Source organism: Pipistrellus hanaki (assembly GCF_964339955.1).
Source record: "Pipistrellus hanaki genome assembly, chromosome: 10".
Classification (NCBI taxonomy): domain Eukaryota; kingdom Metazoa; phylum Chordata; class Mammalia; order Chiroptera; family Vespertilionidae; genus Pipistrellus; species Pipistrellus hanaki.
Genome location: NC_140512.1, coordinates 32,363,826 through 32,378,239, shown reverse-complemented (window position 1 = coordinate 32,378,239; position 14,414 = coordinate 32,363,826). Strand labels below are relative to the sequence as shown.

At 37.3% G+C, this 14,414-nt stretch overlaps 1 protein-coding gene across 3 annotated transcripts in view; it reads right to left on the bottom strand.

The window, feature by feature from the left end:
* Window positions 1–14,414, bottom strand: part of UMAD1 (UBAP1-MVB12-associated (UMA) domain containing 1) — a 170,516-nt gene that overhangs the window by 37,533 nt on the left and 118,569 nt on the right. For all 3 annotated transcript variants that reach the window (XM_084896707.1, XM_084896708.1, XM_084896709.1), the window contains one exon: window positions 9,558–9,625. In XM_084896707.1, coding sequence (XP_084752833.1) covers window positions 9,558–9,625 — 68 coding nt within the window. The remainder of the gene's footprint in view (window positions 1–9,557; window positions 9,626–14,414) is intronic.

Sequence of the window (14,414 nt, the reverse complement as noted above, 5' to 3'; positions counted from 1 at the left end):
ACAGGGGATTAGAAAAAGATGGCTGTGGGAAATAGGGAACAGTTGTTCTCCCAACATGGACCTCTCACCCTGCTGGGTTTGTGGTTTTTAAAAATGACAAAAGTGAAAGCTGGAAATATGACAAGGAAATGACTACCAAAACATAAACAGAATATTCCATATGGTTTTTTAAATAATGGTTTCTAAATTGGAGGCTAGAAGACTAGATTTGTGAAGCAAAAAAGCTAGTATTTCCACATTACGGTTCCTCCTAAACATACAGAATAAACACACGTTAGGTCTGATGTAGCTCCATGAAGTAACAAGGTTCCAGAGTTCTGATTCTAATTGCAATCAATTGCAATGAATCAACAGATGAGGTAGGCGGTGAAAGTGATATAACTTCAACAAACTCAGATTGCTAAAGTTAAATAAATATCATCGTGGTGACTTGACGCTACCTAGCTCCATCAAGCAGAGCTACAGAACAGCAGGTTAGCAGGTTTCTGGCAAGAAATAATTGGTGCTGAGCAACAGACTGTGTACACGAGCAAGAAACATTGCGTAAAACTCACATTACTGGCTTCTCCACACCATATGTGCATTTTGGATGGGAACAGGGGCAGCTCTCATACACCTCACATATTTTGGCCTTCCAGGCTGGAATGAATGAACATTATGTTTCACTGTGCTGGTTAACCCCAATGGAAGCCAGAAAAATACCAGGATTATGACCTTTCGATTATATATTTTTTTCCAGCAAAACTGAAATTAGGACAACCATGAAATGGTAACAAAATCATACAAATTTGAAATAACAGAAAAGATATTAACAAACCCCAATAAGCTTGCCTCAAGTTAATTCATCTTGCCAATGTTTTGAGGAGTCAACAAGCTATGCTAATCTGATTGTCAAATATAAAAGTCAAGAATTTATAGATTTAAAGTGGCCACATTTATCATTTCCAAAGACAGACTTTGTAAGCAAGAGCAAAGATCTTGAGAGTGGTTTTGGCACGCTGACCCTTTACCTATAAGGACCAGTGGACAAGTCCTCCGTAACAAGCATGAAGGCTCCATTAATCAATGCCCCAAATCTTCATTATGTAGCAGGCCCCCCGCCCTGCGTTTTCCTTTACAGCCCATCAAAGCAGTGATATGAAGGTTGGCATTTGGTGGCAAAATCCCAAATTACTGTTCAGAGAGTTAAGGAGCCAAGACTCCTGGGAGGAAAAGGTCTCAGACACTGCATCTCACCAACCGACTTCACTGACTAAGAATGGAAGTTGAAGAGAAGCTTAGCAACTTGTTATAGATCAGGCACTTGGTGAGCAGAGGAATCCAGCAAAAATATACTTTCTACTACATCATTTGGCCCAGTAATTCAAATGAAAATAAAGTTTGGAGAAATGCACTTTACAACATCTTCTTCCCAAAAGGTATCATCCATAAGGTAAACACATCAAAAAATTAAATTTACCACTTAATTGACATAAAAAGGACAATAATCCAACTTCACCTTCCAGTAAATCAACAATTTGAAAGGGTTTTATATTAACACGTTAAGCGCCATGTCAGTCACCCATGTCTGACACTATACTTTCCATCAGGAAGACAAAACAAGGTAAGCACTTAACTTGTTAAGAAAAACAAAGAACCTCACACTCATCTGACAAAATTATATTCTCATAAACTGTTATAATGGGAGACATTAATATCTTCAAACAGAGTCTCAGCATCTTAGATATACTAGTAAAGGAAAAAGCAAGATTTTTAAACAAAAACATGCTCAAACTAGTAGCCCACACCTTTTTTTTTGGGGGGGGGGGGTAGAGGGGAATATGACTAACTGATATAATGACATTGACAGTCAGGATGATCAAGAGAAAAGTTTGGGCCATGTGACTTACAAAGGGATGTGAGAAATAACCTCCAAGTCACCTTACCCTTATTCTTGCTGAAAAGTCCCCTGGGTGAGAGAGCAGGAATTTTGACAAATTGTGATCAGATATGGTGCTCTATGATCAACTAATTAAGGAATTTGAAGCCTAAATGAACCAACGTATCTCCTAAAGATCATCTTCAATAGATTACTCAATTGGTATTAGTGCCTTACAAAATAGTTCTATTAAGTAAAACTTCCCTTGAGTGAATACATTGCTTCCTCACACCAACCTCACTGTCATTTAAAATGTAAGATACACTCATTATAGACAAATTGGAAAATCATAACACTGGAAAGAATGATTTAATTACCTATCTATCATCCCAGAGGCAACTATGCTTCATGTTTCCATGTATTACACCATCCTTTTTTGCAGTTTGCACATAGCAGACTGTGTACCTTATATTGTGTACTTTATATTGCTAACTAAAATTATGAAACCATTAGTCTACATTTTATTGAAAAAATAATCCTAACTTTCACTTATGAAAGTGAAAAATATTCCACTGAGTGGATTGTGATCTTTTTGCACATATAACTTCTGTGGATTTAAAAGATTATTTTCTTAGAACAGAATCCTTAAAATGGAATTACTGTCAAAGTATATTAACATCTTTATGGTTCTTGATACTTACTGCCAAAATGCTTTCCAAAAAGGGTTATACCATTTTAAATTGCCATCAGTATCAATACCCATTATACTTGTATTGGGACTGTGATTTATTATGAGAATAATCAGTTTCATAATCATCTTTATAACCCCCAAACTTTAATTTCATAAACTTATATACCATGTTATATTGAAAATTTCTTAAAATAGAAATCAGTAGATGAATGTTTGCTATTAATACTATTCTTGAAAATCACTCCCTCCAATCTCTTTACCTATGTGCAACCCCAATTCTTTTCCACAGAGAGCTCAGTTTTAAATGAGAGAATCTTACTCCCCCTTTTAAAGGAGTGGCAACCAAAGTCTACATCATCTGGAACTCACAAAGCTCATGGATATTTTCATGCATTTGAATTACTATCTGAAATAAAAGCAACAAGGAAATTAGTCCCTGTAGGGTCTGAAGGCTCTGTTACAAGACATAAAAGAAGTATGAAAACACAGAGGAAAAATGAATGTTTCACTCATATGTACATTCCATGCCTTTTTTTTTTAAAATTAACTTTTCCCTAAATTACCAAACTATGAGTCCCACATGTAACTGAACTATTCACAAATACACAAATAAAACATAACAAATACTATGCACTAGATTGAGAAGTGTGGTTGAAATGACAATAAACAAGTCCCCCAAACTCTAATTTTCCAGGGATTCTACAGTAATATGCACTTAATTTTAGCAAATATTTTGCTGTTGTTGCTACTGCCTTAATTACCCTTTTTATAACTGCTGTCTATTAAATTTCCTAGGACATATTGGCTGTAAGACCATTTTAGGTCCTCATTAAGAAATTATATTAAATATGCAATAAGCTACTTTGGCTAACAGAAGTTGGGGGGATATTAGTGTCACAGTTTATTATTATAAGTAATTTTTGTGTCTTCTGTCAGTATAACCACAAGAGGATCTCAATACCACCAACTGATAATAATCTTTATAAATCCTACTTTGCAGCTCCACCATCTGTTAGTTATTATTTTATATGTGGCTCCATATGCATATGTGAATTAGTTGTCACTCAAGACAAATATACAAATGGAATTGTGGTTTTGTGGGGAGATTTTTATTGGCTTGTTTTTGTATTTTGCTATTTTAGGCCAGAGAACTAAATAAATAAACATATTTCTCAGTCTTGGAGACTAAAAATAAGTGCAAATTAAAAAAATAATTTTAGTAGTGCAAGTAAAAGAAAAGTTCAACAAACATAATCTAAAAGTATGTATTAAGATGTTTTGTTTAATTGTGCAACTCAAACCTACATAATTTTGTTAACCAGTGTGATCCCAATAAAGTCAATAAAAGGGGAAAAAATAAAGAATATGGAACAGTATATGTTACAAATAGTAGTCATCACCCTATCCGGTTTGGCTCAGTGGATAGATAGCCTGTGGACTGAAGGGTCCAAAGTTCAATTTCGGTCAAGGGCATGTACCTTGATTGTGGGCACATTCCCAGTAGGGGCGTGTGCAGAAGGCAGCTGATCGATGTTTCTCTCTCATCAATGTTTCTAACTCTATCCCTCACCCTTCCTCTCTGTCAATAAAATCAATAAAAATATATTTTAAAAATAGTAGTCATCAATATTGGATATAATTATATTAAAAACCTGAAATGTACATATTTGTAGCTCTCAAAATATACCTACAAAACCAAACACGAGCGGGCCTATTAGTAAATTAGTAGCTAACACAGTCCTCCTCGTATTCACATTATAAAACATTGCCCAGGACTTTCTATGAGAAAAGAATGACTAATGCCTTGCTTACTTGTAATGTTTATTCCCTGAGGAGATGAGTCACAATGGCACAGACTGAAAGCGGACCTCCCGTGAGTGAATGTGTGGGCTTGTCCCCCTGGAGCCTGTCGCAGGCGCCTAGACCAGCAGAGGCACTAAAGTAGCTTCCGTGCCATCACCACTCCCTCCCCACATCTACCCAGAAAGGCAATCAGAAAACAAACAAACAGAAACAGAGTGAGGGGCTGGCCCTCCAAGTGCATAATCAGTCCCAAATTACAACTTTTTCCCTCCAAGTACTAGAGTCTAATGACCAATTTTAGTAAGCCCAAACATAGGATTACAGGAGCCTACACTCGCTGCACACACCCAAAATATGGTGAATTCTGTTCAGAATTACCAATGGCTCTTACAATGCAGACTACAGCAAAATCTGAGAGAAACTGTATGTGATGACTAAAGTAGTTCAGGGTTTCCCTACGTTATCCTATTTTAGTTGGTAATACTTTGGGATTATCTACGGGGAACACTAAGGCAAAAACAGTAGTAACTCATTTAAGTCATCATTGAGAGAAACGGCGAGGGGGGGTGAAGAAGAGACAAACTGAGAAACGATTTTCTGGAATGAATGCTGCATTAGTTTTAGTTTCACAAAGTAAAAAGTCCCACTCGGCACTCAATGCAAATAAATTTGCTGCTTTCCATAGTCTTTTGTGGAAAGGCATTAAAATATATCATAATTCAACTCTGTAAAAATTAACTTATTTGATGCCTAAACTAGATATCCTTTTTTTCAAATTATATTCCACCTAGATGTTAGAATTTCCATGATGTCGGGGAGAGAGCAGTTCTTGGAGAGGGAAAACAGTTTTGAAGTATACCTGGGCTGCAAAGTGTAAGGGAAAATATCACAGACTACTTAACAAAATATTTTAACTTCCATTAAAAAAAACTACAGTGTAGCACAGACACATACTTTTTTAACCCTTTTTTATCTGTCATTGAAAAGGAAGTTACATACCATGATTTGCTTCTGTATTTTTCAACTGTTCTTAATGAAGAATTTTATTTCACAAAAAATTTGTCTTAGTAATATAAAAATTGATTGTATAAATAATAAAAATTGTCATGGTTCAAAATACATCATGTATGAAGTCTTTCTTGAGTCACTAATGATATTTCTTTCTCTGCTAAAATATCAGAGAAAGAAATATTTTATTTTATTCCAGTTTATATTATAGTGACTTGTAGAGTTTTCTAATTATTCACGAATAGATAGAAAATTTCTGCTTCTATAAGTGGGAGTCACAGAGCCTTATCTATCTCTATATCCTCTCCACCCCAGGTCTAACAATTCCCAGAAAATAGTAAGCAATCTGCATGTGTATCTGAACTCTCCAAAAACCTTATTTTGTTATACCAAAAGCCATCTTCAAAGAGTCCTTAGAAAAAAATTAGTTCTATTTTGACAACTAAGAGTATTATTTTTAAGCTGTACAGAATCCATTCTAATTTACCATATGTGTTCTCATACTAAATAATATTTCAACAGTTCTTGCATAGCTATTAAAAAATAAAATAATGAGAACCTTTCCTGCTAGGTACAAGAGTCACTTCTTAATCAGATGTATATCTTTAAAAAAAAAAAATAACCACAATCATTACATATTTCCTTACTGATGTTGTAAGAGTGCCAAAAATAGTGTAAATCAACAGATTTTTAAAATGGGTAACGCCTAAGAAATGTAATTATTGTTTACCGAGAGAGAGAAAACAATTGTGTTTAAAATAGAAGGTGGAAAACAGAATTTAAGGAAGAGATCTGTTCATAAAACAGCACTTGCAGCTACCCACCCAGAAATCATTGACAGGGACTGTGTCACACCACAGCGGCACAGTTCCTTAGTGGCTGAGGCTATGACGCTAGTTAAGGGGTACTCTCCACCTTCCAGACAACACGAGTGGTAGCAGGACCCTGTAGTCATCTCTGGCTGAGGGAGCAGGGAAAAGAGCTCACAAAGGAGGTGACATTTGAACAGGGTTTCAGGGTTAAGCTTTATTCTGCAGATTTTAAGGCATTTGGGGGGTCAGAAGTAACAAAACTTGCTATTTTTAGACAGAGGTTTGGGAAAGAAACTGCTTGTCTAATAAACAGTTTGGCGAGCAGCTGAGGACCTACTCAGAGTATGAGGAACCAGATTTGGAAGATATTTGAGAGGGAACATCAATAGGACTGGATGATGCATTTGATGAGTCAAAATGGTAATTTTAGGCCTTGAACTTGGCAGACAGATGATGACATTCAATAAAATGTAGATTGCCAGTTAAGGTGTACTTATTGAGCACCTTCTAGGTACAGACGCGAGGTCTGTTTTCATTGTATTCAGGGGAGGCGGGCAGTAAACAAAGAAATAATCTGAAACAGTGATAAACATGCTGGAGAAGAGGGTTCTGGGAGAGTGACGGGCGAAGGGCACGCTAGCTGAGACAGTCAGGAAAAGTGACACCTGAATGAAGACCTGGATACTGAGGCAGCCAAGCGAAGCTGTGCAAATAAGGGAGAGCAAATGCAAAGGCTGGGGTGGGAAAGAGCTTAGGTGGTCCAGGGACAGAAAGGCAGCTGGGGATGGGGTGGGGCTTGGAGGGTGCAGAGGAAAATGAGGCTGCAGTGCACACGGAACTCCGTGCAGCCACAGTCGGGAGCTCAGCCGGCAGGAAGGATGTGATCTGATTTATATTTCTGTCTGCTGTGTGGAGAATGAGCTTAAGGGGGAAGAATGAAGGCAGAGAGTCCTGGAGAAAGTGGAGGCTCAGACTTGGTTCTAACAGAACCATGTTAAAAAGGCGTCAGATTCTGTGCGTAGAGGGGTTGGCTTCCTGATGGACTGGCTGTGGAGTGTGAGGGAAAGTCAGGAACCTCAGGGGTTTGGATTCTAGACCACTATGGGGAGGAGGGGAATATTCAACATTGTTAGTGGGAAGTTAAGCAAACAGAAGCTCAGGGTGGCAGGGCCAAGAATCAACCCTTCTCTGGTCAAGTAAAGGCTGAACTGTCTAGAAACTTGTAAGTGAAACAGTAAGTAGGCAGTTAGACATAGTGTACAGTTCAGGAGATAGGTCTAGGAGGAGATAGACTTTGGGAGTCATCAGGCTCTACATAAAAATATTTTTTAAATTTATTTTTATTTTTCTATTTTAATCCTTATCCAAGGATATTTTTCCATTGATTTATAGAGAGAGCAGAAGGGAGGGGGAGAGAGAGAGAGAAAAAAAAGATATTGATGTGAGAGACACACATCTATTGATTGCCTGCTTGCAACCAAAGTATGTGCCCTTGATTGGAATGGAATCTGCAAACCTTCAGTCCACACTAGTGCTCTAACCATTGAGCAACAGGCCAGGGCTACACAGAATCTTAAACCATGAGACTGGTTAAGATTTACCTTGACTGATCAAGGGAGACTATGGGATAGGGGGGACGGTGGGAAACAAACAGCAATGTTTTTGTTTTGGGATCTTTAAAGTAGAGGAACAATGAATTTCATTTTAGACACTTAAGGTTGAGGTAAATGATTATTTGGCTTTTCTGTGGCAAATAACACATAGACTCTAAAGAACTTTATTATCAGCCTCTCATACTGGATTTACCCCTGCATTCTCATTTGCAGTCTCCCATTATTTTTTGCTACATGAGTAAGCTCTCTGATAGCAAACACTATCCTCTGAATGTCCAGCTGCTACTCAAATAGACGGCACTTCTGAAATATCTCTTACAGCATGAGTGTATAGTAAATCCACTCTTTAAGAACTGGTTGTATAATAGACTAGAAAACAGCACAATAATGAGCTAGTTTGAAATATGGGAGGATCATAATCTCAAAAGTTAATAAAATTAAGAGTTGTTAACCTTGTAATTATTTCCATGAATGAATCAACTCTGAAAGATAATCAAGTACTTCAGACATTTCCAGTGACTCCCATAACTAAGCAATTAAAGTCAATGATTATGGATAATTTTTAAACCATTCTGGTGGTTCTTTCTCAAAGTTCAAATACACCAACCTTTATTTCCCATCCAAGATGCTACTGAAGATCAATAGTCACAAAATGTTTGAATAAATGAAAGAGATCTTTTTAATGTAAAGACGGAACATATTTCTTTGTCACTGTATCTGTTTTTGTGGGTTTTATTTTTTCCCCACCACTGTATACTCCTTACATGGCGCCTCGAAGACAGTCAGTGCTTAATAAATATTTGTTGTACGCATGAATGAAAAACTAATGCAGTTTCATGGGAAAGATGATACTTTTCTTCCTCTACATAAATTTCCTCCCTACATCTCTCTTTAAATAAGTTTTTCTTCATTATAAAACATTCATTCATTATGGAAAATCTGAATATAAAAAAATAAAAATATTTCTTCTTAAAACACATATTACTGGCTACTTACAATTCATGATTATATTCATTCATTCAACCAATCTTTTTGACTGTCTACTCTGTGCTAGGCTTCGGGGATATGGAGATGAAGCATATCCCCAAAGCCTAGCACAGAGTGTTGGGGCTATGGAGAGGACCCCACTCCACTGTATACAGAATACCCTCATGCACTACAGTAGAATATAAGTAAAGGTGTGTCACCATGTAGAAAGTTTCAAAATTCATGGATATCCCTTCAGCCCTAAAAATTAACATTCCTCCTAAGTCTGAAAAATTATTTTGGTGATTAAATAAAATTAATATGACCCTACCTAAGTATACAAAATTGTACTGAACACATTTTCAAGAACTCTCGAGGAGCAAATAGCTTTTCCATGTGGAAAATAACAAATACCCTAGTCTTTCTACGGAACAAAGTCAAGGACTGCATTTTGGTGTTGGAAAAAGGTTATTTTCAAGCCTTCCTCTATAAGTTCATACATTATCTATTTATTCAAATGTATTAGCAGATAACCACTCAATTAGAAATAGCTCCAATGTTTTAACACGAGTGCTCTATTTCTCTCTTTTTCCGCTGAAAGTTTCTATTTCCAACACCAGGAAAGCTTAGCGCTTGGGAAGTCATGCTGTCTTGTCATCCTTGACTTAGAGCCAGTGACTTGTTTCTTGGTACCTAGACACCAGTCTGCATAGCAAGAGCAGAGTGATTGTTCAGCCTCAGAGAAACATATAGTCACCGTGACTCGTTCAGTTTACCCCAAAAGGACTCAGAAGAGTTTCACTTACCGGTTGGTTGTCTTCTACTTCTGAAGTGTTACCGCTTGCTGCCATTCTCTGCTCATTTTCTGTATCTCCTAAGAAGCAAAAGCAAAAAAAAAAAAACACAGAAAACTTTATCATCTCATTGAGACCAAACTGCCTTCTATTTCTTTGAGATATCTTTTGATAATATATGTTTCACATTATGAAATCGACTACTATTTCCTTTGTTAAAAGTAAATAAGTGAATTTTTAAGAACAGTAATTTTATTGAGGTCTCAGCTATCATAGATAGATAGACAGATACACACACATACATAAACACACACACACACACACACACACACACACACACACACAATGTAAACCGGAAATATATCCTGTTTTATAAAGGTTTACACTAGACAAATGAAGTGAATTTACATTTTGTAAATCAAGTCATATTGCAAATAAACTAGGAAAGCATATAATTTAAAGAAGGAAAGTTATTTTCAAATTAAAAGTCTTTATAATATGATAACTGCCTTCCAAATTAGTTTATTTTTTAATAAGGTTTATGCTTTATAAGGTTTTGTATATCTGTGGATTTGCCTCTAAGTAGATACATATATTTGCATGTAATAATTAACCAAATATTAAACAACCTTTACAGCAGGAAAGAATAGGAATAAATTCATAAACTGGCCTTCGGTTCTACTTTGACACTGAAGGCTGTGCCTGGGTGGATTATACTAAATGAAGTTGGTGAGTAGGCTGGTTCCGAGGACACGGGACAAACACAAACACAGGTAAGTATGAGCATAACCTAATTTGTTAATGGCCCGTTTTTATTTATTATCACTAACGATCTGTGATGAACACAGGGTAAGTAAAGAAACAATTAGCCTATTTCTTTCAAGCATCATGAGAGGTTAACTTAGTCATTGGTAAACTGCTTGTCCCATAAAATGAAGCCAGCTCAGGAATGTCCACAAAAGGTTAATTACAAAATTCACAGAAGATGACTTGGTTGATACTAAAGGTTAGGAATTTGTTAATAGAAGGAAGGTCACAGGTCATATAAAGTATGGGAGTAAGAAAGGCTGAGGTTAACTTTTCCGTATGAAATGCAAAAGTTTAGTTTACCAAGGAAGCGAGGACCTCGTGTAAATTTTAAAGGATTAAACAAAATTCTGTTAAATTCTAAAATCCTGAAGCAATAATTAAATTGGTAGTTTATTTAACTCCCCAAAGTGTTTAAAATCCAAGCACATTAATACATATGCCAGCCTAAAAGCTTTGTTCTCAGCTATATGTAACATAAATAGCTGGCCAGGACAGAGCACATAATAGGTGTTTTAATAAACAATAGCTGAATTAATGAATGTCTCTTTATGGTTTTCAGTCTATAAAAGTGACAAAGTAATACTAAATGGTATGTCATAAAAATGGTATTTCAGCATCCAGTTAGTCTCTTTCTTTTAAAACATATTTGTGAAACTTAAAAGGCAAATCTATGAAATACCACTATAATGTATTATTACCAGTGATCCATAATTGTGGCATAACTTATTAGATTTTGAAAACAGTTAATCATATTAAGACAAAAGCATTAGGAACTTTAGGTTACATCTATAAGATAATACAGTTAACCATTTGCAACAACATGGATGGACCTTGAGAACATTATGCTAAGTGAAATCAACCAAAAAAAGCTAAGAACTATATGATTTCACTCATATGTTGGATCCAAAATTGAAACTCCAGAACACAGACAGCAGTGTGGTAACTGCCAGAGGTGGAGGAGAAGAGGGTCCTAATATGAGGTGACAGGAGAAGATCTGACTTTGGGTGGTGGTACACATGGTACAATATACAGATCTTGTAACATTGAAACCCACACCTGAAACCTATATGTTCATGTTGACCAGTCACCCCCAATCAATTTAGTAAGTATTTACATGAAAAAGATAGTTAATTTTAATTGAAAATTGAATCAACCTACTTTTGTGACCCAGGATATCACTAAACTATTTTGATTTTTAAGTGTTTAAAGGGACCATTTATTTGCTTATAAAGAAGAGTCTTGTTTTCAGAAACCCACTTCTCTCTGGAGGTTAGGGGTAAGCAGATCACAGGCAGCAATACCAATGAACAGGAGTTTAGTTTACTTGGTTATGGGCAGAGAGCATGGCAGCATGAATAGTCAAGGTACTGTACAATGAGGTCAGGATCGTTTCATAACTCCCATTCAAGATGCTTATGAATATACAAATCACCGGAAATGAAAGCTTTGTTGCCTTTTAGGTTAAAAAAAAACCTCAAGAACAATTAATTTATTTATGTTTACCTTTCAAAATGATTTCTACTCCATCCCACAGTCACACACTGTATTAGGCTAAAATCATTTGGCTAAAAGCATTCAATGTGCTTCCTTTGCCACTTTCTGAGTTCAAGGTGTGTATCTATATAAGACTTTCCCTGGTTCTCCCACAGCCTGAATAGCCAGAACGCTATCACCAGTGTTGCTGGCATCACTCAGCACATCTTCCTGGAAGCGATTCTAGAATCACTATTTACTGAAATGCCACATCTGGCGACGACTCAGATAGGACAATAACTGATTACAACGAAAAATGCCTTTTGCGAGATTCTCTATAAACAAAGGCACAAGAGGAAAACTACACAAACACCAGAAAAGTCACAAAGAAATAAAATTTTTAAAGTTTTATTCCTCCCATTGACGAATTATTGTCATGATAAAAAAAAATCAGTTAATTTGTCAATTTTTTATAACCCACATGAAAGGTAGGCACTTTTATAAAAGCAAGATGCATGTGACAAATGTGAAATAAGGTACTTTAGTTTTCAAACATCAGTTGACTCTAATTTATATGCTGGATAGATTCAAAAATTTCTCGGGCAAATCAGCTGCTTAAAAAGAAAAACCACCAACATTTTACAGTACTTCACATTTCATAAAGCCTTCTGTATAACACCACACTGAATTCTTGCCCTGGTTTAAAAAGACATTCTCCCCACCCCAAGGCCCCAGGTTACAGGTGAGTGAACCCTCAGGGCCAGAGCACTCGGTGAAATGCCCAGATCTCCCAGGTGGAAGGCAGTCTGGGTAGGACCAGAGCCAGGTGTGCTATCTCTGGGTATTCTGTGGAAGGTTCTGAGGGATGGGCTGAGATGGGAGGGAGCACATCTCTGAGTTAGGGAGCAGGGCATAAAGAGAAGAGCTACGACTCCTGCTCTGAAGACAGAATCTTGTGCTGCTCCAACACCGTGGGCCCCTAGGCACTTCTCTCTACTCCTTGGTTCTGCCGTAGGCCCCACGGATTATCTAGTCTCCTCCCTTCCCAATGATGGCAAATACTGTCCTCCTTCCAGTCCGTCAGAGCAAACACAGTCCTCTGGATCCTTTTCCAGAAGTTTGTAAGGTGAGAAACAATTTCCTAAGAGGCAAAATCCCTCTTATACTACAGTGTGCCATGTTCTTTAAATATAGTTTAAAATATAGTTTTTAGTTAGAGTGAGTAAATGATAAAGGCTACTTATACATACAAATGAAGCTCTTTCAGGACTTACAGAACTGAAGTGAAATTCATCTATATTTTAGATTAGGGGTTGGCTACTGTTTTCTGTAAACGACCGGAGAGAAAACATTTTTGTTTTATGGGCCACACTTTCTCGGCTGCAACTTCCTGACTCTACCATTGGAGCTGAGAGCAGCCACAGACAATACGTAAACCAATGAGGGAGGCGTGGTCCCAATAATGGGATTTACAAAGACCACAGCCGGGCTGTAATTTCCTGATCCCCGTGTTAGAGAATATATGCGCTCAACCTTTTCAGATAAAAGGCTGAATTGTGTTTGAATTCTATAAGGAGATGAGGAAGGAACAGTAATACTATCATCATGATCCCTTCTACGGGGTGAATTGGGTTGAGAAGAGAGGTGGTGGTGAAGTGTGAGCAGTAGGGATAAGGGAAGATGAAAAGAGAGAAATCCCCAGTATTAAGAAGGGAAACCACATGTCCATTTGGGTCACCTAGAACAAACTAGTTTGGGTCGGGGCCTTGGTGGTGGTGGGGGGGGGGGGGAGGGTAAGGGACACCAGGCCTCCCTCTACTCCAGTCCTGGGGTTAGTGATTTGAAAGGACTTGGCTGTGTGGTTCTGCCCCTTCCTTTTCCCTTGTCTTGAGAATGGGAGGACCACCAAGAACACATGGCTCCCCCTGCTCTGACCCTCTGCAGGGACTTCCTGCCTCGTGGGAAGCCTGCCGGAAGCCTGCCGCAGCTCAGCGTATCCTGCAGCTGGATGGAGCTCAATCTAATTCTGGGTTTCAGATTAGGAAACCTATTTGTTCCTTTTAGAAGCCACGTTCTTCATCAGCTTTATTGGCAATAAAGATGAGAATGTGGTTTTTTTGTATGTGTGGAGTGTTTTTGTTTTGTTTTTCCTGAAAGTGGCCATATCTTATCTGGGAAGAGGCATGTTAATAATAGAACATCCTAGAGCCCATCAGGACTAGGAATGGACTGGTGTGGACAGGGTTGGGCCTGCCTGCGATAAAAAGATGTGAAAGCAAAAACCTTTTCTTTCTTTTCTTGATTAGAGAAAATTTACCTAGAACTTAATACCTTAGAATATAGTCTATAAAACAAAAGTTTTGAGGGATTCACCTGGAAAAAATATTTCTATGGTCAAAAGTATGAGGAAAGCCTGTAGAAAGTAATACGTATTTACTTTAACGTATTAAAGGCTCTGAGAAATTTAGTAAAGAAGTTTTTGGTTTTTTTTCACAATGACATGGAGCCATGATATTCACGGAATACCTATTAAACATATTGCAGAGGTCTGTGAACACACCATGGATGATGGCGATATAACATTT